At 38.3% G+C, this 26,873-nt stretch overlaps 1 protein-coding gene across 1 annotated transcript; it reads right to left on the bottom strand.

Moving 5' to 3' along the window:
• Positions 1-485: 485 nt before the first annotated feature.
• aff3 (AF4/FMR2 family, member 3) lies at positions 486-25,731 on the bottom strand. Its single transcript, XM_079821508.1, has 18 exons — positions 25,553-25,731; positions 16,909-16,986; positions 16,376-16,409; positions 14,753-14,810; positions 14,144-14,195; positions 12,915-12,952; positions 12,361-12,553; positions 8,427-10,487; positions 8,177-8,292; positions 7,691-7,850; positions 7,121-7,254; positions 6,939-7,002; positions 4,858-4,994; positions 2,265-2,336; positions 2,084-2,177; positions 1,944-1,990; positions 1,645-1,838; positions 486-1,457 (listed from the first exon to the last, which is right to left on the bottom strand). Exons 1-18 carry the CDS (start codon positions 25,619-25,621, stop codon positions 1,336-1,338), a joined length of 3,723 nt encoding a protein of 1,240 aa, XP_079677634.1. The 5' UTR covers positions 25,622-25,731; the 3' UTR covers positions 486-1,335.
• Positions 25,732-26,873: the final 1,142 nt, after the last annotated feature.

Genomic DNA, 26,873 nt, shown 5'->3' on the forward strand with positions numbered 1-26,873 from the left:
AATATATTTACATAATTAGTTACTATATCCATTAAAAGATACATATGGATCCACACGTATGGCTGTAAATAGTAACACTGAAACAGAAATGTTTTTGCATAGATAAAATTGGCTTTGTACTGTAGTAACAGTAATTGTAGTTTAGTATTTTGAAGAAGGGCAGCTCTTTCAAAGGTAAAGTTACTATGTGAGGACAGTCCTGCTTTTTATTTTCTTAGCTAGGTGTTCATAAAATAGTACCTATCTTAGAGATTAGAATGTGTGAAGTCTCTGATTATTTGTAGGTGTGTTATTTCAAAATATAATCTTGATTTTCATTAGAGATCTTATGCTAAGGTCTGCTAAATGACAATATCACTAATGTATTGTATGTGGTTTGAAATTCATTATCATCATCATCATCATCATCATCATCATCATCATCATCATCATCATCATCATCATCACCACCATCATTATTAACAAATGACCAACACTACTACAATCTACTGTAAAACACTTTAATTACAAAAGTCCTGATTATGTTTTTTCCTTCTTACAGTTTAAACTTTACAAGAACTTCACAATGCCATAAATAGTCTTGCATAGACCAACATGACTTTATGCTGGCTATTGAAAAACAGCACCAAAACATTTACATGACACATATGTAAAAAGTCTGACTTATTGCACAAAGAATTTCATAAAAAAAACATAAATCACATCCACAGATCTTAAAGACTTTGCGCATGCATTGATTTTGAAGAAGTTATGGAAGGCTCATGTAAAAAACAAACAAACAAACAAACAAACAAAAAAATGAACGTTGGATAGGATGTACCCGGTCATAAAAATCATTTGAATCCAGTAAAAGTTATCATAATTACATCCAGAAAATAAAAAATATTTTGTATTATTTCTGATATAAAAATGTGGCACATTTTTGGAAAAGCAGCATTTGATGAATTAGCTGACAATGGTTCCTTTTCAAAACTTTCAGTAAGATTAGCATTTTTAAAGAAGTGCTAAAAATTGAATGACCAAAGTTCTTTCAATTTGACCTGCAAGTCTCGATTGCATAAAAGAAAACATGATTATATCTGACACGGTCTCCTCAGATATTATGACATTTAATGCTCAGTATGATGAAGTAACATTGGTATGTCTGCTTCTAAATACCATATGATAACATGATGCCACATGACTTGTCATAAACAGCACTGTCTGGGCTTAACAATAGTCCTGGCCCAAAATCAGACACCTTGGTCACAGAGTGCAGGAACTGTAAAATCTTTTGCTGATTTGGCTTCAGAACATTGTTTCCACAAGTGATTTTCAGAATGTCTGTTCGTGGTATTATGATAGATTAGCACTGATCCGGATCCACTGCAGCCCTTGCCTGGTGTACTGGACGATATGGGCCATACTGCTATGCAGAGTCAAGGGTCCAGTCAGAGTGTTCAGATAGTTGAAAAATTCTGGTGTGTGCGTGAGAGAGAATAATTGAATTGCCATTGGTTGAATTATCACTGAAACTCTTATTTATCCAAAATAAACAAACACAAATTTAAAATATCATCAAATAAATGTTTTTTTATTTTTTCTAAGCTATTAAAATGGGAAGAGAACAGTTTATTTCTAAAGAGAACTGCACCAAAAACTCACCCTTATTTTCCTTGGCCAGGGTATCAGCCACCTCCCAGTACTCATAACTATACAGGACACTGTTGGTGATGTTGAGGTGATTTGCTGCCATCTGGTGGATACGATGGGGAATGTTGATGACACTGCTCGGTGAGCTGCCTGGGTGAGAGCCCATTATATTGACAGAACAAATAGAGGCAGGAGGTACAGTTCCCCTGTTGAAGCACAAATACAGTTGTACTGACACTCAAACACAACATAAAGGTTTCTCACAGCGGCTGAGTATTTGAATTACAGGCCCAGCTATAATTAACCCTTACTTTCCAGCATCGTTCCAAGGGGGTTTGTGAGGTCCTTTTGGTGAACTCTAATAAAAGCATAAACAGTATGGGTTAATCTGTCAACAGCACAAGTTAGTTGTTTTAACGAACTGTATGTATGATAACTGTTAACAGCCTACCTTGAAGTAGTCCAGCAGGACTTTAGAGTATTTCAGAGCGTGGTCCTTTTTAAGTCTGAACATTTGCCAATAAAGTAGAGCAAGACAGCGGAAACTACAACCCAGACACAAAATTTGTGTTTTGTACAAATAGCGTGATCAATACAGATACAGTTGCAGATCTTTGTAGTGTTGTATTTACCACAGTACAGCTAGCTGTTTGTCTTCCTGGCTGGCTCCAGGGCCTGCATGACTCTTAAGTCTCATAGCGTATCTAATCAGAACAGAGAACATGTCAAATCAATACAGAGCTTCTCACAAACATAGGGCCTTTTATGGCCCTTTCTATTTTGCCATCTGTCAAAAATGGAGGGCAGGGTCTAATCTACAGTATATTGACATTAAAGGGTTAGTTCACCCAAAAGTGAAAATTCTGTCATTAAAGGGGTGATGAATTGAGAAATAAACTTTCCCTTTAGCCTTTGATATATCAAAGTTCATCGTGATATAAGAAGTTTCAGAGCTGAAAACTTCCTTGTTAGTCAAAGAAAAGCTTTTATTGACACCAGGCCCAGAAAACGAGAGATCTCATAATGTGTCAACCACTGATGTCATAGAATGCTGTGGATCTAAACAGGTAGCGCTACCGAGCAATAAACATGCCGGTTCCAGCTCACGTGCGTAAGACATTGCGCGTTTGTTCGCTTCATTTCACCGCAGAATCGATTGTAAAACAAGACACAGGTCGAGACTGGATTTGCAGACATATTGAGATTAGAACACAATGCTGTGCCTTCTATATTGGATCCGACAGGAATGGTGCAACACACTTATGTGAGTAAAACATGTTTTTTTTTATATGTGTTAGTATTGCATTGTTACAGATCGTTTGATATCTATTGATATCACGCTGTCACAGGCTGGAGAAGGTGTTATCGGTTAATTCGTGATCAGACTCGGACTTGTAGCCAGTGCTCGCAAAGCCCAACGTCCCGGGGCTATGTGTGTTTCAGACGGGCTATAGTGCGCGTGTGTGTGTGTACGGTTCGCAGTTATATTCACTGATGATCGGGCCTTGCCAAGCAGGGGCGTCGCACCCGTGGGGGATGTGGGTGTTTTAACACCCACACTTTTCCCGGTGAGAGGGTTCAACACCCACACTTTTTCTGTAGTTTTCCCACAGTTTTGCACAAACGCTTTAGGGATGCCACAATTCTCATTATAATATTAAACCGTTCGGTATGGCATTCACGGTTCAATAAGCGCTTGAATTGCGTTGTTTTTGTTGTTTTGTTTTTGCAGTGTGCCTGTGAGTCTACGCGCTGATATGAGCAAATATCCAATCACTATACACAGTGCTAGACACGCTTGCAATGCTGGTGTCAGAGAGTTATACTCACGGAACTATAGTTATTCACAATCACGAAAGTTTATTATTTGCATGCGTTTTAAAGCCTTGCCGGTAATTCGCGTGCTTATGCACCGTTTTAACTCGCAGAGCGCGCACTAAAAGCCTGTCAAACACTTGATTACTGGACTAAGTAATCTTACTGTGCTAATAGTGTCAAATACACACAAGGTTAACATAAACACATTCGGTTATGTGTAAAGTGAAAGTAAATTTGCATGTGTCATATATTAGATGCACGTCTTAAATTGACAGGAGCGCAGCCCTTAAAGGGACAGTTAGCCTCTAAAATTATGTAATTATTTACTCATCTAATGTTGTTCCAAACCTGTATTAATTTCTTCTGTTGAACACAGACGGTTGATGGTAGCCATTGACTTCCATATTATTTCCTAATATGGGGACTTTAATGTTAATAAAACTACAAAAGACATAGAAAAGCACTCTCTGTTCTTGACTGAAAAACATTAATACAGTAGCTTTAATAAGAATCAGTGTATATTTTATAGTGAAGTTTATGTAGTGTTTTATTTTTACATCTATTCATTAAATTTCATACTCAAATGCTGCTGTTCAGCTCTGAGCTGCCAGTGTAAAAACGTCATTAGTTGACCTCAGACAACAGTATAAAATTTTTTTAAAAAGCCAGTTCATGACCCCTTTAATTAGTCACCCTCATGTCATTCCAAACCCTTAAGACCTGGTTCATCTTCGGAACACAAACGCAGACAAACTACGCAGTTTACGTTATAAATAGTGCAGTGCTTTAGTGTTCTACGGAAGCCGATGCTGTTTACATGAGCATGATGCGGGAGCTGCACTGTTTTTACAATGTAAACAGCAGAGAAGGGTACTGGCACAGGCTAGAATGAAATTGTTGAATAAAGTTATTTTTGCGCACAAAAAGTATTCTCGTCGCTTCATAAAATTAAGGTTGAACCACTGGAGTCACAAGGACTATTTTAACAATGTTTTTACTAACTTTCTGGGACTTGAAAGTGTCTTCAGAAATTGCTGTCTATGGAGGGGTCAGAGAGCTCTCGGATTTCATCAAAAGTATCTTAATTTGTGTTCTGAAGATGATTGAAGGTCTTACGGGTTTGAAACGACATGACGGTGAGTAATTAATGACAAAATTTTCATTTTTGCGTGAACTAACCCTTTAACAAATATGTTTGCATTTTTTGTGGCTTGTTGATATGTCAGCACTAAATCTCAGCCACATCTGATGTAGGTAAAATAGTCATAGCATGTCACAAGGAGCTACCCCTGTTTTTCAGTTATAGATTATTAAAGTCTTTTGATATCTGGCGTAGTCAAAATGCTTTCCATGCTGAAATAATGCAGAAGAAGAAAAACAACAATAGTGAGGGTGAAGGAGAAACACCTTATGAGCTCCACAGTTTCAGCATACATGGTGTAGGGGGACTTGGACTCAAGCGGTCCCTCTTCCATGGCTTTACCACACTCCATGAAGGACAAAGCGGCATCCACATAATTCACAGCTTTTCCTAACTTATCCACCTGTAAACAGAGATAGAGAGGCAAAAGCATAAATGCAGTGGATGAATCAGATAGATAGGATACACACATGAGCCAGGAATTCTCAACCTTGTTTTGGTGTGAGACCAATTTTATGTTCTATAATCCCTGAGACCTCTACACACAGCTATTTAGAAAAACACTTCCTAGACCCTGGGTTAACGGTCATATTTGCGGTCTCTGTGTCATTCATAATATTCTGACACTGCATCATTGCACACACGTTTAGCACCGAAATGCAGGGTTAACACTGCAAAAACGCTGCTAATCCCGCTTCTAAATTACAAGTGTGAAAAGTTCCTTTACTCAGGGTTAAAAGTGGGGTTTAGAACGGCGATTACCATACTGTAAAAAAATACTGTAAACATTTTTTTTTGTGAAAAATTGTGAAAATTGATCATTACATACTGGCCCAATAAATGACTTCCAAATAATTATCCCCATGCAAAAAGATGTATTGTACTAATCAAAGCTTAAGGTCTTCACTCAAAATTTAAATTGTATATTCACAGAACATATTTAATTGTGCTCAGTCAATCTATGAAGTCGAAGTGAAAAATCCATGTTGGATGAACAAGTCCTACGTCCGAAAAACTGTATACGCATGCGCAAAATGCGCTCGAGGTTAACCGTTCGTGTGGAGATTTCAAATGCGGAGCGCGGGAGCGCGAGCGGAGCCAAACCAGCAGGTGCTGAAGACCGAAACAGACATTCCCAAGAGAATAGAGATATTCATCGTCACAAGACGTTGGTGAGTATTCAGCACTGAAATTATTCTCCAGAGTTTTGCTTCATGACCCGGTATGAAGTTTAAAAGACATTTTGTAGAATCACGAGTTCATGCATTCATTGGTTTCATGAGTGTGTTCTCGTTTACCACATAATTATCTAATGGTAACCAATAGTTTTATTTTCCTCATGTCTTATATGTCTAAAACAATAGGTAGCCTAATAAGTAAATTAAGTCATTTGTGTGATATATGCGCCATGCGACCGTTGAACAGGTGCCTGCCGTTAGATTGCATTTGGCGTCGGCCACTTTCAGGGCTGAAGTTATTGCCAAACACGTCAAGTTTGTGATTTTCTTATTCGTCCATTCATTCGTTTCATCCTTATTATATAATGAAGTAACTTCTGTTCTGTCATTTGCCAGATGTGATGCAGGGGAACTTTGTCATTAATGTTAGTTTTTATTTTTATTCGCCGGTTTTTAGCTTGCAGTGTGGTGTTTTCTTCACCACATTAAGACATCCTGTTATGCAGAAGACTTCTTGACTGTATTTAGAGTTTTTCCTTATTGAAAATAAGGTATTTTCACCAAATATCCTGTGCTTGTTAATAAAGTAATGTGATAAAATGTCAACCCTGTTGTCTGTGTTCATTTTGCTTAATATAGCCTAGGCTATTTATTACATTTTTGTATTTTGGGACAGTGAAAAATAAACAATTGTTACTACAATTTTAAATATTTAATTGGACCAACCTCACAGTTTCACTGTAAAACATTTCTCCAATTTAAAATTTCAGGCCTCTCCAAATAACAAAATTTCTAAACAAAATTTTTCAGTTGGCCACATTGAATTTCTTTGAATTGATACAATTGAATTCACAGAAATTCAATTTGGCCAACTAAAAAATTTAGATGTGACCAGTCACTAGAAAATTGGAGAGGCCTGAATTTTTTTTACAGTATTGGTAAATTACATTTTTCCATTGGCTCAACATATTATTTCTAATTGAGCCCATGTTAACAGACTGTTGCCACAATGGTTAAAATTAAATTCACAGAAATACAATTTAGCCAATTGAAAAATTTAGATGTGATCAGTCACTACAAAATTTTGAATTGGAGAGGCCTTAAATTTTTTACAGTGCAGGGGTTATGCACAATGTGAAAAGCCCATAATTTTCACAATGCTGTCATACCATTGCGTCTGCTCGATGTTTCAACCTCTTGGCCTCATGCATGTAGTACTCAGCATGATGAGAGCTAACATAAGGGGGGAAAAAACATTAGGTGAGAACTACGGGAAGCTTTTCGGCATTATACGCTGCAGCATTGTTAAATGAAAGCATTATCATCCACCGCATAACAGACATGTACTCACACATCACTGATAGGTACGGTTCCTCTGTAGTGAAGAGGAAGGTTTGGAGGAGGAACCCGAGATCCAGAGAGAGGCTGTAGGTGTCCCGACACACCGACACACTCCACCTCTACCTTGGGCTGCGTCTTCTGGACCTGTTGAGACAAAGGTCCTGTTCCATTAGTGTATAATACATTAGAACAATCTAAATTCCAGTAAAGAACCCTCTTCTTTTATTATTATTGGTCTATATAAGGTTCTTGATATGCCAAATGGTTCTTGAAGATTAAAAAGGTTCTTTATGCATTATAGATTCTCCAGATTAGAGTATTTGATTCTGAGTTATACTAAAGAATGAAAAGTTCTTAGTTTGTCGAACTTTAAAATGTTCTACTTTAAAATCAAGCTGTGAAATTCTTTTTGGACCTTACATTTTTAAGATGGAAGGATGTTGATAATGTAAGTGTTAAAATTATTGTAAAGCAGTTGTAAAAACTAAGAAATCCCTTATAAACAAGGCTTTGACTGCAATGAAAGAAATAAAGAAAGAAAGAAAGCTTTTGTGTGCTGCGTGAGTGTTATTTTAAGAACCTGTGTTTTCTGTGCTGTTGAATCATTGTCTTTTTCTGGAGGTGTGTGGTACTTCTCTGCATGCTGAGCTTTCACAGGGGGCTTTGAGAGCTCTAGTATGTCAGATGGAGGAGACAATGGGGACACTGGCCTCTTGGAGTAAAAGTAATCGTCCTGACATCTGCATACATGGCAATAAAGAGGACGTCATCAAAAAAGTATGAGCCATACAGTGTACATCAGATTTCGCCAACATGTCCCAGTTGCCAAGAATAACAGCAATTAATTGACCTTTTCCATGTTTGTATTTTGTTATAGGGGCTTTCCATGATGTCCTTCAATGTGTAATTGCTTGAAAATATCCCATTATACTATCAATATGCAATAGCACATATGTTCTAAATTTCTGAATCAACAAAACAACACTGGGGAAAAAAAACTTAAATTTGACTTAAACTGTATCTGCAATGACAAAAGTTAAAATAAAGTAATTTGTTCTAAATATACCCGTTTTGTTTGTTGTCAGCGAAGGTTTCCTCAGTCTCTTTATGGACCGATGGTGGGAGTTTATCTGCACGAGAGTGATTTCTCTTATTTTCTCTTTGAGCATCTCCATTCTCAGCCTACGGCATACGGCAAAACATGCAAAAACTTACAAGTATGTGAGAAGACACCTCTCATATTCAACAGAACATAAATTCAAAATAGCTGAATTGTTTGCATTAATTGAATGTAAAGATGTTTTTTTCTTCCTCACTTTTCTTTTACTTCTGCCATCCCCAGGAAGCTGGTCAGAGTGGTGCAGTTGCTTCATCGATGTCTTTTCTTTTGCCTTTCCCGATGACAAAGATGAAGACGAGGACTGTCTCTCTGTAATCTCATCTGCACTAGGGACTCTACCCAGAAGCGAGAGGTCTATCCTCACAACAAGTTTTCTTAGGCCTCGATGTGCGACAGTGGGGGACTTCTCAGATCGGCCAAAAGGAACCAGTGTGTAGAGTTTGTGCCTGCCCCGGACTTGTTTATCTGTCTCAGGGGTGCTTAAGCTTGAGCCGTGGGAGTGAGCACCAGTGCCTAATCCCTGTTTGTCGTCCCTCCTCTTTGGAACAGTTTTTTGGTTTGATGTTGAATCTGCAGGGACTTTGGCAATGTTCCGGGGTGGACTGGACTCAGAGTCTGATTCAGAGGAAGAAGATGAGGACGATGAGGACGATGAGGACGAGGAAGACGATGGACGAGTGGGCTTGATGACAGGAGTAGGCGAAGGTGGAGAGAGTGGAGGAGAAGGGCTAGAGTCTATCACATGAGGATGTGAGGAAATGTCCTCATTGCTCCACCTTTTCTTCTTCCTCCTCTGCTCCTCAAGGTTGAGTCCGTTGCTTTCTTGTTGAGCGTGATGCTGGCTGTTGGTGTGAGGTCTTTGCTTGGGCTGCACCGCCTTCCATTCAGCTTCCTGCTCCCTCCTCCTTCTCCGCTTCCTCTCTCTTTCCCCTTCCTCAGTTCTCCTATCTTCCTCGTCTACCTCTTCCTCAGAACTCCGAACCCAGCGGCGCCTTATTACCTGCTCTTCCGCCAGTATTCTTTGTCTCTGCTCCTTGCCAGTCGGCACCAGGGTCACTCCCTGTGCCTTCCCTCGGCTGTCCACCTCCCGCTCTCTCTCTCTGGGTTTTGGCTCCTTTTGGGAGTGCCCAGTTCTAGGCACTGGGTTGTCCCCTAGTTTGACCCTGGGCTTTGGGCTGGAATGTGGTTGGGAAGTCTGTTTAGAGCTGGATTGCTTGGTATCTGGGAAAGATTTAGACTTAGAGCTGTGACTAGAATGACTGTTGACTTCTCTTTGGGACGAGTCCCTGGATTTTGACGAAGGACCACGGTCTGAGCTCTTTAAAGTATTGAAATGAGATGAATGCCCCAATTTGGAGGTTGAACTTTGGTTTGAAGCTCCTGTAGGGTCATTGCTTCTGTGATTATGTTCAATACTATGGTCAGTTGTAGATGAGTGCCTGGCTTGTGGTTTTGGGCTAACACGTGGTCTTTGCTTCAACGAATGCTTTATAATTTGGTTCGAAGGCGAGTTAAACCTTTGCTTGCTTGTAGATTCAGAGTTTTTGGATTCAGGCTTGTGTGTGTGATCTTTGTGTGACTTTTCTGTTAAGCTGTGTTTAGAATGATGGGGTTGTTGGGGAGGACCAGATCTGGAGTCTTTGGATCGAGAGTCTCTGGATCTCTGAGTCAAAGAGTCTTTGGGTCTAAATTCCTTTCTCTGATTGGAGCTATGGTCCGGAGGCACCCATGGCCTGACCTTGGGACGATGTGCTGGATTGGAGGCAACTGTTGGATGTGCAATATGCCTGGGACTTTCCCGTTGAGGTGACTGTATCTGAGGATATGTTTCTTGGATAGGTACTGTGGTGGATGAGAAATTTGGACTGGGGCTTCTTGGAGGATGTGTAAATAAAGGGCTTGGACTTCGACTACCTCTGAGGCTGTCTCCTGGACTTGGGCACACACTTGGCACTGGGCTTGGCACAAGGCTAATTCCTGGACTGGGGCATGGACTGTATTCCGGGCTGGGATGAAGACCGTTTCTGGGGCTGTAGTCAAATTTTGGACTTGGGACCGGACTTTCACAAGGACTATAATCCCGCCTTGACTCAGAGTCTCTTCCCCAGTATCTACCAGGTGATGGTCCTCGGCCACAGTCTGATTTGGCACTCCGTCGCTGTCCTCCTCCTGGGTCGTGGTCAGTTGACTGATGCTTTTTAGGGACTTTCTCAAGCCACCTGTCCAGTTGCCACTGTGTGGATGGTGGACTCTCTGTCTGGATAGAGAAAGGACAAGTTCAAGACAGAAGATAACAATGATAAAAATGTTAAAAAATAGTTTGTATTGTAAATATTACTCTAAATATGAATTTGATCAAATAATGTAACAAGAATGACCTAGATTACAACACATGCCTGATAAGATTATGATTATCAGTGAATCCACTCTTTACCATAAACTCTTGAGCTCTTGAACAGTATAAACGTAAATATATTGCAGAACATCTTTAACAAAGACAATTGATGTATGTGGCTGGCAATTATAACAGTGAATATAACATTCATAATAATAGTGGTGATGCACAGTCAATCTTAGCAACTATAGACTAATATATTACAACACTTCTAGCTAATGAACATCTCTACTGTGGAAAGTAAACATGGTATGTATGCAGAAGATTGCATAAACCCATATCTGAAACCCATTCCTATTTACACAATGTGAAAATGTCAATTAGAAATTGTTAATCCTTCCTATTGTTAGAATAAATGAATAAGAAACGTGAGTATTTATGTAAACAAGCCGGTGTGTCAGTGGGAGAGAGAGGAAAAGAAAAACAGCGGGTGAGAGGGTGAGCAAGAGAGAGAGAGAGAGAGAGAGAGAGAGAGTGCAGAAACACTGTGGAGATTCCTTAAACCCTCACAAACCCTTTCTTTCAATTTCACACCATTTTCACCATAACAATGCCTCTTCAGTTCACTGCTTCAAATTATTACGATCCAGAAAGCTAAAGAAAAATTCTGCTTTAAAAAGATAAATACTGTATGACAACAGAATCACACTATATAGAGTAATAAAGTGAGCTACACCAACTATTGACTTTACAAAACATTTGAATTAATGCCACAAAACGAAGCAAATACTCACTTGATAGCACACTTGAGCTCCAGGGCATACTGTGCTTTCCCTGCTTGCCTCCAGTAGCTGACCAGAGTTAATTTAAACTTTTACTCCTCCACTCAAACATTCCCCCTTCCCCTCTCTCTCTCTTTCCAGCAAAGACACTGCATCTCTTGTGCCCTTTTCCCACTGCCCCTCCCCTCAACCCCCCTCTACCTGGAACCGCATGGCGTTTCCAAGCCGTCCTCCTAAGAGACACTACATGACTACACGTAGATGAAAAACACATGGTGTTCCCTCCTCCCTTCTCCACAGGTTCCAAATAGATGGCATGTTCAGTAATAGAGCCAGCTGTGTCACACAGACACCTTCATTCATATGGTGGTGTAGCCCTATGCTACTGGAGCTTTCTGATTAACAAAATTAAGAACCGCTATAGCCAAACGTCACATAAAAACAATACCAGAGAATAACATTTTTCAATTGTAGCTGTTATAAGCTCAGTTTTTTAAAGGGATAGTTTACCCCAAAATAAATATTCTGACATTAATTACTCACCCTCATGTTGTTCCAAACATGTATGACTTACTTTCTTCTGTGGAACAGAAAAGAAGATATTTAAATAGTTTTTTGTTTTTTTGTTTTTTTCCACACAATGAAAGTCAGTGGGGTTCAGTTCAGGTTTGGAACAACATGAGGGTGAGTAAATGATGACAGCATTTTCTTTTTTTCTTTTAGGGGTATGGTGGGGCGGGGGGGGGGGGGGGGGGGGGGACGGGGCTGTTAATCCCTTTAAGTTCTGCTTTATGTGATGAAATCAAGGCTGACATGTACTACTTCATATCTAGTTAGTCATCAGGGGCGCCACATGTTGACATGACACCCAGATTCTAAAGTCTCAGTGGCCGCCCTTCCACATTCCTCTCTCCACCCCCCACCATCCCTTTTTTCTTCATCCGCTAAAAACAACTACTAGAGAGCGAGGCAATGAAAAATAGTAAACTGCATGGAAAAAATGTTTTGTGTACCTCTGTGCTGCAGTTTAGGGTCCGCTGTTGGGTCGGTGTCCTGCACCGAGGGTGAGATCCTGGGCTCGGGCTGCGTGATCGCTGGCTGCTGCTTTCCCACTCGCTGGAGGGGTCTGATCCTGAAGACCCTGAGCTAGAATGTCTCACCCTTCCAACATGTGTGTGTGTATGGTGCTGCTGCTGGCCTGACAAGCTGTCAGTCAATACATGCACACAATGGATGGGGATTGAGAAGTGCACACGCAGTTCTTAGGCCACACACTCAATGTATATACTTGACAATCAAGTTTAGAGAAATTCCAAAATCCTAACAAGTATGCAGACTAAACCCTGACAAAATGCTTGGCCTAAAAGTGATGTGTGTGTTTGGAGGTTGAACATGTTGAAAGGCCAAAAGAAACAGAGGCTGGTCTATCATCCAGCTGTCACATTCCACATATTCTGACCTCTTCAATATGTAATACACACATACAGAGACAAACACTGGCCCATAATGAGACTTGGTACAGCTACAAACATATAAAGCAGACAAAACATTAAAAGCGCACACTTACCGGTCATTATTGGCCCAGGAAGTTGTTTGCCCACTTCCCTGTTTAACAGTTAAGAATAAATAAGAGAGCTTTTTAGCTTGGAATCTTCAACTTCACGGTCACTACTAGCATCTTGACCAAAGAAAAAGCCACAGTCCTGCAGTAATGCCAGAAAGGTCACCAGTCTGGTGTATTTTATGACTCAGACTGTTATGACTCATAAACCTGTGGTCCTGGGTAGAGATAGAGAATGAGATACACTCACATAAAAGGAGCTGGTGTTGTAGGTTAAATGACAAAATATCGAACTCGCTACATTCTCAATTTCAGCGAACCATGTCAAGTTCAGCAGCACAGAAATGGGAGTGTGGCATTTTTCTCAAAGAGACAAGGCGGCAGTACCTCCTAAAAATTTCTGTAACATGAGGTCATAATTTGTTTTAATAGAACTCCTATCTATGGGGGCCATGCGCAACAAACTTCCGTATTCTGTAAAACAGGTTGCATCTCTTCTGGTTCAGGCCCTTTGTATGTGCTCAGGTAAATATATTTTTCAATCAATTTTAATTGAATAAAATGCCACCAATAAAAATAACTAGCTAGGTTATAGCTGATTTTTCTTTAAAAGTCCATAGATATTGCCATCAGTGCATACTGCTGTTAACACTTTCTCTGACAAGCGGATGCGATGAGACCTGTTTTCCTGTTCATGTGACATTCAACATAAAGCCAATTGGAGTAAATGTGAGGGAGGAGCAGCTAGATAGTGTAGCACAACTGCATTTAATATTGTTAATAAGAAATGTTTCTTGAGCATAAAATCAGCAGATTATCGTGATTTCTGAAGGATCACTGAGGACTGGAGTAATAATGCAGACAATTCAGCATAAAATATATTCAAATAGAAAAGAGTTATTTTAAATTGTAAAAATATTTCACAATATTACCTTTTTTTTTAATTAAACAAATGATTATTTCAAGGTCATTAAGAAAACATTACCAACCCCACATTTTTATAATAAATTGTAGTATGTTAAAACAAATATAAAGAAGTATTATAGTATTAATCATATACTTTTAACCCGGAGACATCACAGAGGACATTGCCTCCACAGATGGAGTGAATGGTGACTGTGTGTGAATGCATTTAATAATGAATGAACAAATGAGCTAGACTGTGTTCAAATCTAATAATAGATGATATCTGCTTTTTAAGCCGATTCCTTGAACAATCTTAACAGGCACCCTACCTCGTCCTTGTCATCTTCATCACTGCTGAGCTTCAGGTCATCAGCGAGCATGCTGGGACGGCAAAGGGAGAGTTGAACATGAGAGAATGTCACACTCACTTGACAGAGAGACTTATTCGTTCTGCCAATCTGTAGAACATCTGTGTGTGTGTACTAAATGTGTACGTTTGCCTTGAACAGTTTAACCATATGAGATTGTATCACATTACAAGTTTCAAAGAAAGTAGACATAAACACTGCACTCTAATGTTGAACAGTGATGTTATTTGACGGTAGTTTGCTTCAGGGCTCTCCCCGACTGCTGTAATTAGATACTAACTCATTAAAGTTTATGAGGTCAGTGAAGTTGGTATGGTGGTTAGAGACAGCAGAGATATAACATTGGCCTAACACTCCACATGAAGCTGGTTTTAAACAGCAGTTGGTCCAAAGTAGTTAAATTCCAGGAAGCCCAAATTTTTTTTACACGCTAATATGTACATACATTCAACACTGAATTTGGTAAAGTCAATGGTTTATGACGTAATAAAGTTCAAAGACAGAAGCAGTTTAGGCACAACCTGGTGCTTGGTTACAGAGGCCAAATCGGGTGTTGTGCGCTGCACTTACGATTTATGAGGGGCCACGAGTGGACGTGAGGGCATCCTCATAGAGACACCATCCCTCACTGAGAGCGCCACAGGGAGAGAAATACATCAGCGTTATGGAGCAGAATGTAAAAACACTACTATATTAGTGAACGTACAGCTGTGAACCATGTATATTTTAATGTTAATGATAAGCAAACTTCTTATTGCAAACATACACATTAGGAATGCACAAAATGGTTTGGTATTAATCGTTATTGAATAAATATTTGTCAATATTGGACATTTAACTGTGCATTACTATTCAAAAGTAGTTGAAAAGAATACTTTTATTCAGTAAGGGCACATTAAATTGATCAAAATTGACATTTATAATGTTACATATGATTTGTATTTCAAATAAATGCTGTTCTTTTGAATAATTTTCTATTCATCAAAGAATCCTGAAAAAATATATCATGGTTTCAAAAACACAATAATACTGTTTTACAGTTTAACATTAAAAAAACATTAAACATTAAAACATTTTTATGCTCATAAAAAGTTAACACTAACAATTTAACACTGTTAAGTATAAATCTCAAAATTAAAGTCCCAATATGTAATTCTCGCTGCTAGATGTTGCTCATTCAAAACAAAGGTGTGGCTTGATGACACAGTGAATGAGTGTGGAATCATGGGAGTTGTCATTTTCACCTCCACAACCGATGGAAAGCAATCCAACGGACTCGGGTAGAAATCATGTTTATGGATGAGCTAATGTATTAGGGTGGGCCGAGAGCTGCGGGAGTCCAGCGGAGCTTTTATTATGCTTATGCTGCAGTTGCAAACGCAGTGCTGTTTACATGATTAAAACAATCATACTAATTACATTTGAGTGTGTTGAAAGTTATGTTATAACATTATTCTGTGCGTTCACTCAGTGGCTGGTATAAGAGACTTGTTGAACTTTGCAGTAATCTAGATCAATATTAAAATGTCATATTAATAAAGAACTGGATGACTTGCAATTAATTAAAAAATATATTGTATGACGGAGAAAGCTCTCTCTGAGTATGTTAGCCACTTGACACAATAGTGTTGTCTCTGAGGCATGGTAGATCACGGTAAATCAAGAAAACAAGTGATTCAAACAATAAGACTAACTGCATTGAGCTATATAACAATGATTCGTTTTCTGTAGATAAATTTATCCTCACCTGTCTAATAAAACACATAATATATTACATTGGTGTTTCCATGGTTTATATGGAAATCAAGGGTGAACGCTGATTTGATGTCATTGACAGGTGACGCACACGGACATGGTCTGTGGACATGGATAAAATAGCTGATTTCTCTGGATTTAAACATTGTTGGAAATGCAAGTCAACAAAATATTGTTCTAGTGGTTTTTGGATATTTTAATCTAAAAATCTTACATATTGTGACTTTAGTCAGTCAGTTAGGATTTTTATTTATTTATTTGTTATACAAAATAGTCAATTTTAGTACTTTCATTTAACAGTTATCGGCCATAACATGAAAACAGCTGATTGGTATCAATCCAAATTTTAACACCGGTGCATCCCTAATCCCAAAAAAAGACACATATCTAAGATAGAGCTCCAAAAATAAGTTTTGCACATCAGTGTGGCGTGTTTACCATGTCTGTGTCGTGAACCGGGCTGTTTTCCCTCCTGGGACAGATAAACAGAAAAAAAAACTAATCAGTCAAATCAACACAGGACAAACAGCATCAGGACAAAAGACAGAGGGGTGAATTCACAAAACAATTACTAAACTCAAACATTCTTTAACAGTCACCAAACCCTGTACCTTATTCAATATTCAAATTCCAGTTTAACCAGGTGTTGTAATGTTCAGGTGCACTTTTGGCATTTTAAACAAGTTGACTCTGGGTTGTAGTGTTGAAGAGAAGCTGTACAGTCCCTAGAACTGGCCTGCATTGTGCTTGGAGCATTGCTAGCTGATTTGCATAATTTCTTTAGTGACTCTGGTACTAAAACAACACAGATTTATGAGTGTGTGCAAATAAACAACGCAAGTGTAATACCCTGCAGGGAAAGGAGGAGAGAAAAAGAGATAAACCTACAGAGACAGTCAGAGCAGAGGTTGTGCCATACATTGGTGAATTTATCACACTTGCCTGCAGTCTGTAATAAACCCTGTGCATACCTTTGAGTGCGAGTACAGAAAATGCTGAGTGCTCCCTTCCCCTGCGGGCTGCTGGTAAGGCCAGGACTGGGTCATGTCCTACGGAGAGATGAGAGGACAGAGGCTAAAAGTTAAAATGACTTGCAGGTTTTGAAAATGAGCATTTAGAGTAACTGACTCAAATGTCCTCAGATATAAGGTGCATCTTTTTTGGCCTCCTGAAATGTGCCTATATCCACTGACTAATACGTTTTGGGGATTTCCAGTGGTTGTGATGGTGCTGATGTGTTTAGCATCTTTAGGAATCTTAAAAATTCAGCCACTTACTACAAATACTTCTAAATAGCTATGACTTTCTTTCTACTGTGGAACACAAACGATATTTTGTGTTTTTGTACATACAATGAAAGTCAACGGTCACCAAAACTGATGTAAATGATTAACTCATTTCCATTTTTAGGTGAAATAAAAGTAGTTATCTTAAATAACCTTCTCATTTTTTTTTCCAGAATGCATTAAATAATCAAAATAAAATAAAAACATGCATTAAAAACACACCAAATATATTAACATACATTAAATTCATAAAATAAAATATAATCTAACTAAAAAAAGAAACTAATCTAACCATCCCTCACCACAATCAGCTCAAATATGCTTAAATATTTATTTTTAGCTGATGTTTTTCATCTAAAACAATTACATGGCATTAAGTGACTAAAAGGGTAATTTTCTGTATGTTACTCAAAATAGCAGCAAGTTTTTCCAGATATAAGGTTTCATTTCAATGCTTCATTACTAAAGAGCCATTGATTCAGAATGACCTGACACTGGAGTGTTCATGACTTTCTGATGAAAAACTTACAGGATTTGAGGGTGTTTCTCACATTTCTCATAATACGTGTGTTTAAATGAATTACTCAGTAAAACGTTTATTGTGTAATCTGTGCCTGTGGTTGTTTTGTTTAGAGTGTGTGTGTGTGTGTGTGTGTGTGTGTGTGTGTGTGTGTGTGTGTGTGTGTGTGTGTGTGTGTGTGTGTGTGTGTGTGTGTGTGTGTGTGTGTGTGTGTGTGTGTGTGTGTGTGTGTGTGGTACAGAACAGAACAGGAAGCAGTCTGTGAAAAAAAGCCATGTGTTTTTCTACGTCTGATTGATTACAAGCTAAAATGAAATACTCATGGATTGATGTTCATTTATTTGAGTGCAAAACATTCAGTCAGAACTATGTTATTAAAGTTGCACAATTTGTTTTATTTTTCTGTTGTGAATTAACTATACATGGGTGACTGTTAATAGAACATTTCTACAATGGTACAAATGATTGTTTTTGCATGGTTCTGCATTAGAAATGCAATGATTGGATGAACATTTTTCAGCCCTGAGACTTAAACAGATATTTCAGTTTCGAGGACTTTTAGTTTGTTTTTCATCAGTTACCTGTTCCTTTGTTCTAGTTTCCTGCCACTGTCAGTTGTCATGGGTACTCATTTAAAAAGCAAAGCTGTTTGTAATTAAGTTCTTCATCTTGTGTTTTCAAGTTTCTCTGTTTCTCATGGTCATGGTCCCGTTTTTGCATATCACACTGTTTTGTTTATGTTTATTGTTATTGCATTGCCTGAGTTATGCCTTTATGTTATGAGTTATGAGTCTTTATGTCAATAAATCAAGTTACAGTCAAACCAAAAACTATTCAGACACCAGATATATTTTTTTTACTAGTGGGTGCAGGAAACTATAGTTCCTTCTCAAAATCTTCATACAGTGGACTACCATGCAATTGGATACTAAATTTTCAACTAAATATCCAAATAAATCTAATTAGTAAACTAAATTAACTATATAAACAAAATTTTCATCTAAAGACATCACCGTTTTCGAGCGGCTGTACGGCCGAATAAAATTCTGTTGCATTATAACACTTTGAAGCTGCTTTGAAACAATCGGCAATGTAAAAAGTGCTATATAAATAAAGTTGACTTGACTTGACTTAACTTGACTACCAGTAAAATGTAAAAAAATGTTGACCAAAATTATTCAGACACTTTGACCTGACCATATTTTGCTTAAGTATTTTTCTTTAATTGCTAATGCGACCTTTTTCACCACAGACTGAACAAAATTAAGCATTGCTTGGTTATTGGTTGACCTACATTGGTATTATTGTGTACTTAAATTTGACAGCTAACAGCTGATTGGTTGATTGTAATCCATTACATACCTTTCTATCAAAGTTATCTGACATTATCAAGATGAATTTGTTCTGACACTCTTAGTTCTTGTCATATTTTATTACAAGTTTAATATAATATAATATATATATATATATAAATATTTTCACTTTCTGTGCGCAAAAACACTCTAGCCTGTGTCATTCTCATTGTCCCTTTAAGCCAAATTACGATGCAATTTTTGTGGGCAAAAGGCACAGTGTCTACTGTTAATAGTGTAACGACGAATGAAGCAAAGCTTGCACAGAATTCACTTTTGATTGGTTTTAAAACAATGCAGCGAATCTGCGTGACCAGAGAACCCACTTAAAACTGTTGCAAAATCTGCTTGTGTAGACTCCTATTAAAAATGAACAATTCATCGAACAATGGTAAATGTGACTACACCTTTATACTGTCTCTTTCGGTGCATATTAAGCTGAGAAAAAAAAGAAAGTATGTCACATTTACATTACAGTTATACATGTGGCAGGCAGATGCTTTTGAGCTACAGTTACACCTTTAGGCTAACACAGTTATAGAGCTACTGTAATTACAGGCAAAACACAAAGTACATTCTACACACATAAACTGTACTGGTTAATATAATATCCATTGACTTCATATGTTTGCTGACATTACCAGACTTTGTAATCTTTAAAGTGCACCTATTATGCCCTTTTTTACAAGTTTTAAAATAAGTCTCTGATGTCCCCAGAGTGTGAAGTTTTAGCTCAAAATACGGCACAGATAATTTTTTACAGCATGTTTAAATTGGGGGTGAGCAAAAATGTGCTGTTTTTGTGTGTATTCCTTTAAATGCAAATGAGCTGGTGCCTCCGGCCCCCTTTCAAGAAGAGGGCGGAGCTTCAAGAGCTTGTGTCCGGTGTCAGGACAATCTTATCTCTTGGAATGAAAATGTCAGAACCGAAACTCTGAGTAGCGGTGTTCAGTTCAAACCAGAGTCAGACAATAATGCCTACAAAGCTAGAGGATGAATGCTGCATGGAGATTATAATTGTTCAATTATAACTTATTTGTCATCTTGCTTTTATCCACTATTAGTACAAGCCTGTTGTAGAGGACCGCATCCAAATGATGGCCAAAACTTTACTGATGAGTTTTATGAAGTTTATTGTACACAAAAGATAAAGCATCCGTTTTACTCCACAAAATCACTTTAAGAACTGAATAAAACACAGTACAAGAAGTGTGCATTAAAGTCCATAAACTCTCTCTCTCCCTTGCATTATCATCAACATACACAGCGAATTACACAAAAACACTTGTATAACTAACAGTAAACAAATATATACGGACCTTTTCAGGGGGTTATTAATAAACTGGTCAACTTTATATTCGTAAAACAACTCTGATGAACTGTAATAAAGTGTGTGCTCTCCCTTTCATTTCTGCTGTGACCAGTATTGCTCCGGAGACTGTAAGCTGGATCACGAACAGTTGGTACTCATCCATCCTTGAGTAACAACTTTTTTAGCAAAGCCTGCCTTGTATTGCCCCTCATTCACAAAGCAGTCTGGAGTGAAATGATTTGCGCAGACATAAACAAACCTACACCTGCTCCAGCACTGAAACAATGGCGGACTGTGTACATCTAATTCAGGGCTATGCTGAAACGGCAGTGTCCGTCAACAGTCGTGGGAGGGGCCTGTGTAAAGTGACATCACTTTGCCCAGAATCTGTGAACAGCTTGTTCTGAGACACTGCTTATGATTTATGGGGATTGGTAAAAATGCACTGGGTGGATTTTTATCATTATAGGGGGATTGTGCACACACACTGCCAACACACATTCATGTTCAAAAGCATGTAAAAGTGAACTTTGCATAATAGGTGGCCTTTAAAACAGAATTAAAGGAATAGATAGTTCACCAAAAAAATGAAAATTGTCATCATTTACCCTATAACCTGTATGAATTTCTTTCTTCTGATGAACACAAAAGAAGATATTTTGAAGAATATGGGTAACCAGCACAGGCCCGCCCACTATGATGACTAGGCCCCCCCAGTTTATTATACAAATATAATAATATTTGTTAAATAACAGTTGTTTGAATTATTTTTTTTAACGTAATTACAAAATTATTATAACATCTCAAATACTAAAATAAAGTAAATGTGTTTTCTTTATAGTCTATGGTTTTTGCATAATGCTTGATGAGTTTGATTGACAGCTGTGTCTCATGTATGTCGCGCGGCACGTGCCTGTGAGTTCATGAAGTGCGTTTACCTATTCACTTAGCCTATAATTTGCAGTTGTGTGATAGATAAACTATAAAATTCTATAAAAAGGACTTTTAAAAACTTGCATTAACACGGGAGAGAACCCATCCATCAGGCTGCAAGTAACAGTAAGACTTTTCAATTCCAAGCGCGAGTTCATTCTGTAAAGCCAGGAACACGCCATCAGTATCCATCAGTTGTGATAGGGTAGGGGTATGGTGCATGACACTAAGTTTTGATGCAATTTGACCTGAGGTTCAAATCCGCCTTTTGCCAAACTCGCTGTACTTCCTTTTCCCATCACATATCAGATCGGAAAGGCGTTTATTTTCAATTAAAAGTTAAGAAAATATTCGAAAAGTGGAAATAAAGTGTCTAACATTTGTTGTAACCGCTGCTCGTGTTTTGTAAGTGGACAGGTTGTAGCTAGAGTTTTGGTTTATGTTGACAGTGACAGTGACTTTTGCCCATGGCCCGACCAAAAATAAAATTCTGCCTACGCCACTGCTATGGAAGTCAATGGGGCCAATCATCTGTTTGGTTACTGAACATTCTTCAAAATATCTTCTTTTGTGTTCAGCAAAGGAAAGGGATTCATACAGGTTTAAAACAACATGAGGGCGAGTAAATGATGACAACATTTTCATTTTTGGGTGAACTATCCCTTTAAGAGTTAATAAATGGGTCAATTGCAGCACAACGAACAACAGTGGTCTTTCACTTTCAAACTATTAGGATAAACTCTGCCATGTCTTCAACATAGACTGCTAAACTACTTAAAGCAAAACTGTAGAATATCATCAACAGTATGATATTTTTAGAAAACATACATTATACACATCAATAATTCTTCCTAGCCTGTAGCAATATTTCAAAAACACTCCTCCCTCCAGAGCATAACTCTTCCCCCTTTCCACTCGTTCACCTGCTTCATTATCTCTCTCGCCACCTTCAGTCACTAAGGACTCATCTCTCTCTTCCAACAACAAGGCTTCCCAGGTGAACCAGAAACTGCTTCTCTCCCTCTCTCCACTCATGTCCCTCTCACTCTTCTCTGTCTATTTAGATGCTTTAAAAACAGCCAGAACCAGTCTACAACACATTGTAATAAAACAACTCACACTTTTCACACAGACTTTTTTCATTCATTCAAAAAATTATGCATAAATAAATAGCACTTTTTAGAGAAAATAAAATTAATTTGATTCAAGTTTGATTAGACATCCGCAACTTAATAATAGCTGTTTTATTTAACATGGAGCTGTGATCCCTCATGGCAACCACATTAAAGATTATTTAAATTTTTCAGGAACTCCCGTGTTATTGGCAATTTTCTGCTGTGCAATATTTAATCACAGCAGTAAGACGAAAGGCACATACACACATACACTGTCATGCTTGCAAAGACACCTGTTGTGCTTTTTCTAAAAATAACTATGACCACAACACCAGCCCAGGGAAGACTTGCACATCTATATACACAGGCTCGTTCCCCTACACAGAAATCAGACTAATGGTAAGAGATGGATATGAGTAATACAGCACTGCATTGTATACTGTACTGAGATAATCCCACATGTACAATTCAACACATGTACAAGGCTACTGCTTATCAAAACTCTGATGCTTAAGACCTCATTTACATTTACTAAAATATCAATGATGCAAAACTGGGGCAAAGGGTGACACACTATAGCAATAGACTTAACAATTGATCATGAAACAAGACATCAATAAGAAAACATGTAAAGCATGTAGTACATCTGCCCTTGGAAATGTCAAAACTGTACTCTTTCTCTCAATGAAATCCTGGTAAACAAATATAAATACATAAGGTATATAAGGCACATAAGATACTTGAATATAATTACATTTTATCTTGATCTTAATATAAGGAACTGTATTTGACATAACAATCAGATGTCTGTGGACTTGAAACACAGATATGAATCTGCATGATCTGCATAAGTATTTTCCCTCCAAAAAAAATTAACAACTACTGCTGCATTTTAGATCTGCCTTTTTAGGGTAAGTCGTCTGTACTCGTACCTAGAAATGTTCTAGTAGGCTAATTCAGTAGTATAATGCTCTTCCACACTAATTCAGTAAATGATCAAGCAGTGTCATTTATATGCCAACCAGAAGAGCTAAACTGCAAAATCTTCTGTAGACATACAATTCAGCAGAATTACACTCAACTTCAATGCTTGCCAAGAGAAATGCTAAATGCCACCAACCCTTTTTTGTAGAGATGACCATATGATCCTCCCATGCTAATGTACAGAGAAGAGAAACTATGGTGCTTTTAACCAATACTTAAGTGCAGTTATGCACTGTCTGGAAGAGAGATGCTGTGATTATTTAATTTGAATATTCCATTAGCATTTAAAGGGTGTATTTTGAATGGGAGTCACACAGGCATTTGCAGCAGAACCGATGTGTTGGCAAGAACAACCAGTCCCTCAAAAAACAAAATAATGTGAGAGCTGGTGTATCTGCAGGGTTTTACCCTGGAGGGGTTTATTTTGTGGTCATGACTGTATATTATCATACGTATTACATGATATATTGATTCAATATTATTTCATTATGCTGTTACACACATTATCGTTATTATATACACAAAACATTCTAATAAAGATTGTTGTGCCTGACCAGTCAGAATCAAGCATTCCAGAAAGATGTGTAATAATGAATTATGTAGTGTACGCTTTATGACTTTATACTGTATATTTATAGAAAGATCATGTCACAGATATCTATAAGAAAAACAAATCTGTGATCAATTCGTATACATTGCAGCTGAATTAATGCTGCACAGCTGACATCTGCATATATCTGCAGGTGTTTTGGGTGCCATTGTGGTCGTCTGCACACATGCACTTGTCTGAACTGAAGTGTCCTCAAAAGCTCTCAGTGTAGGGGCTGACTAACACACAGCTGTATGAAACTGTTATGTTTTTTTTTGTTGATAATCCCTTACATTTTGTTTTACATTTTATAAGCCTTCTCCACAGCACAGTTTCATTACTCTCAGAATGACTGAGAATGAGTCATCTGTGAAACCTGTGTGTTTGATTGAGTGCAGCAGTGAATGTGTGTGTGTGTTTGAGAGAGAGAGAGAGAGAGAGAGAGAGAGAGAGAGAGAGAGAGAGAGAGAGAGAGAGAGAGAGAGAAATTCAGAAAGTTTCTTAACTGAGTGTATTTAACCTTACTCACTTAGTAGGCTACTGGTCCTCTTTGCGTTCTCGGATGCTCAGACTGATCTTCAACTCTCTCCTCCCAGGTTGTTTGTTTTTTAATTACTATTATTCTCACATATGCGTCAATAAATATTAGTACAAGCGAGCCCTAGTCAGGCAGCAGGCAAAATTCCCTTGATGCCACCGGGTCTCTGTGGAGAAGTCCAAACTGAGATACTAAGGCGAAGAGATAAACATGATGTAACAACAGGAGAGGTAGGTGATGGTTTCCTTGATAGAGTGAAGAAGCTCTCCGGAGTGTCAGAAGAGGAAGTAGTTTTTTAAATTTTTGAATTTGAATGTTTCGTCTCACCTAATCAACGTTGAGCTCGCCACACAGCAAAACCGAGAACACCAAGTTGCGCTCAAAGGTATTCACACCGGAAAACAGTTCAACTGACAAAACCATAAAGCATCACATCTCAGAAGTTCATGACAGCGCATGATTCTTCTAGCAGCAGCTTTTTCAAACGTTTTCATTGTTCCTTGATGAGCACTACACTTCATATATTAAAACATTTGGACGACCACAAAAGTTAGTCAGGGCGCCTATTTTTACCTAACGTTAAAAAGACGCTCGCGATTAGAAATCGTGTCCGTCTGAGGAGGTAACCATAGTAACAGTACGCGGCTCGTGTACTTTTGGGGAGCAACATTGACAAACATAGACACAGCCATTATTCACCACTTAACTAGGCTATATATTTACATATCGCAGATACAACACAAAAAGGTTTGTGTTTTGTTAAAAAAAAAAAAAAAGTTTAAAGATAGTTGACGTTCGGCTAAATAGCTACGGGGCGCAAGAAAAAAAGGTTGCGCGAGACTACATAATATGTTCTATAGATTAATAATAATAATAAACCACATTAAATATATAAGATAACACCACCAAATTATTCATCAAACTGGCTAGTTGTGTTTTTGTAGAAGCCTGAAAAACAAAGGAAGTAAAAATATTTTGACACTAACCTGGGATGCGTGTTGAAGCATGAAACAAACACTTGCAAGTTTTCCCCTACTTCCATAAATGGTAGGCATGTTGAGGTCGATTGTTTAGTTGTCCATTTTGGCAGCTACAGAAGCGCAGCACTGCGCACCGCACGAGAACGAGCGTCAACAGGTCACGCATCAGAGGCACGGTCGGTTCTGTGGAAGCACGCGATGGGCGGAGGCTGATGTGCAGACGGCTCGGCGGTGTCACCTAAACATCGCGTCAGAGCGCTATGACGGAGATCAACGAAGATGCTCGTATAGAGACACTCCTGCGTAAGCAAGACGGGAGGAGGGAAACAGTCACCAGAAGCTGAAGCACGAAATTCCACTGGGAATACAAATAAAAAACCAGATCTAGTTGTACATCTCCCCCACATTGCTTCATACGCTTCCATGAAATGAAAGGATAAAAAAATCCAAACACAGCCTGACAGAATGACATATAAATGCACCAGGAGACAATTTATGGGGATGCTTAGGGAGACGCACTTTCCATGTATGTGAACTGATTTTTCATTCACTCATAGTCAAGCCAAAAGAGAAGGATCTGTGCAGTGTGGCATTTGTTCATGTCTGTGAGACTTGATATAACTATTCCTCACATCGGACTCAGAAAACTCTGTCCAAAGTAACATTATAGACTAAGAGTCCCTTTCCATCTAGGCATCTTGATTTGTGGCTTTCCATGCACTGGGTGTGTTTGAGGTTTGTTGATCATAGGTTGTCTCCTTGTCATGTTTATAGGAAACCCAAACATTTTAATTTTTATTTAACATATGCACACAAAGATCTAAAACATTTGGATAAATTCAGATATATTTTTCCTATTTTTTTGTTAGACATCTCAAAACAATACATGGCCTCCATAATTAAACTTACTCAATAAAAAATATTTTCATATGAAAATGCGAGTGGTGCTTGTGTGCAAAACTCACCGCCACAATGCCATGAGGTTGCAGGTGGTGATTTCTGTCTTACTGCAATCTAGTGTGGCTTTGAGATAAGCTTCATTTTAAGTTTGTGGAATATTTTTCATCCAATTTATCATCCATTAGATAAAAATATGTCTGATTGCTAAGAAAAAAGATATCAGACATAAAAAAAAAAAAAATTATCAATCAAGCTGCATGATTTGAGGTGGTTTGCAACTTTTCTTGCACAAAACATTGTTTATCTTCGTCTTGTGACAGGAATGCCCCAGATGTGCTGCTGATCGATCTTTCTCACAGTCGTGGTTTCATTACTCAAACAGAGCGCTCTTCTTATGACCTCTCAGTCATTACTCACCCTCATGAAG

This window comes from Gobio gobio (assembly GCF_949357685.1).
Source record: "Gobio gobio genome assembly, chromosome: 7".
NCBI lineage: Eukaryota > Metazoa > Chordata > Actinopteri > Cypriniformes > Gobionidae > Gobio > Gobio gobio.

Coding starts and splice junctions, on each gene's coding strand:
- aff3 (XM_079821508.1), bottom strand. CDS start 25,621: ATGCCTACCATTTATGGAAGTAGGGGAAAACTTGCAAGTGTTTGTTTC. Junction 14,196..14,752: donor CTCGTGGCCCCTCATAAATC/GTAAGTGCAGCG, acceptor TTGCCGTCCCAG/CATGCTCGCTGATGACCTGA. Junction 1,839..1,943: donor CCTTGGAACGATGCTGGAAA/GTAAGGGTTAAT, acceptor GTGCTTCAACAG/GGGAACTGTACCTCCTGCCT.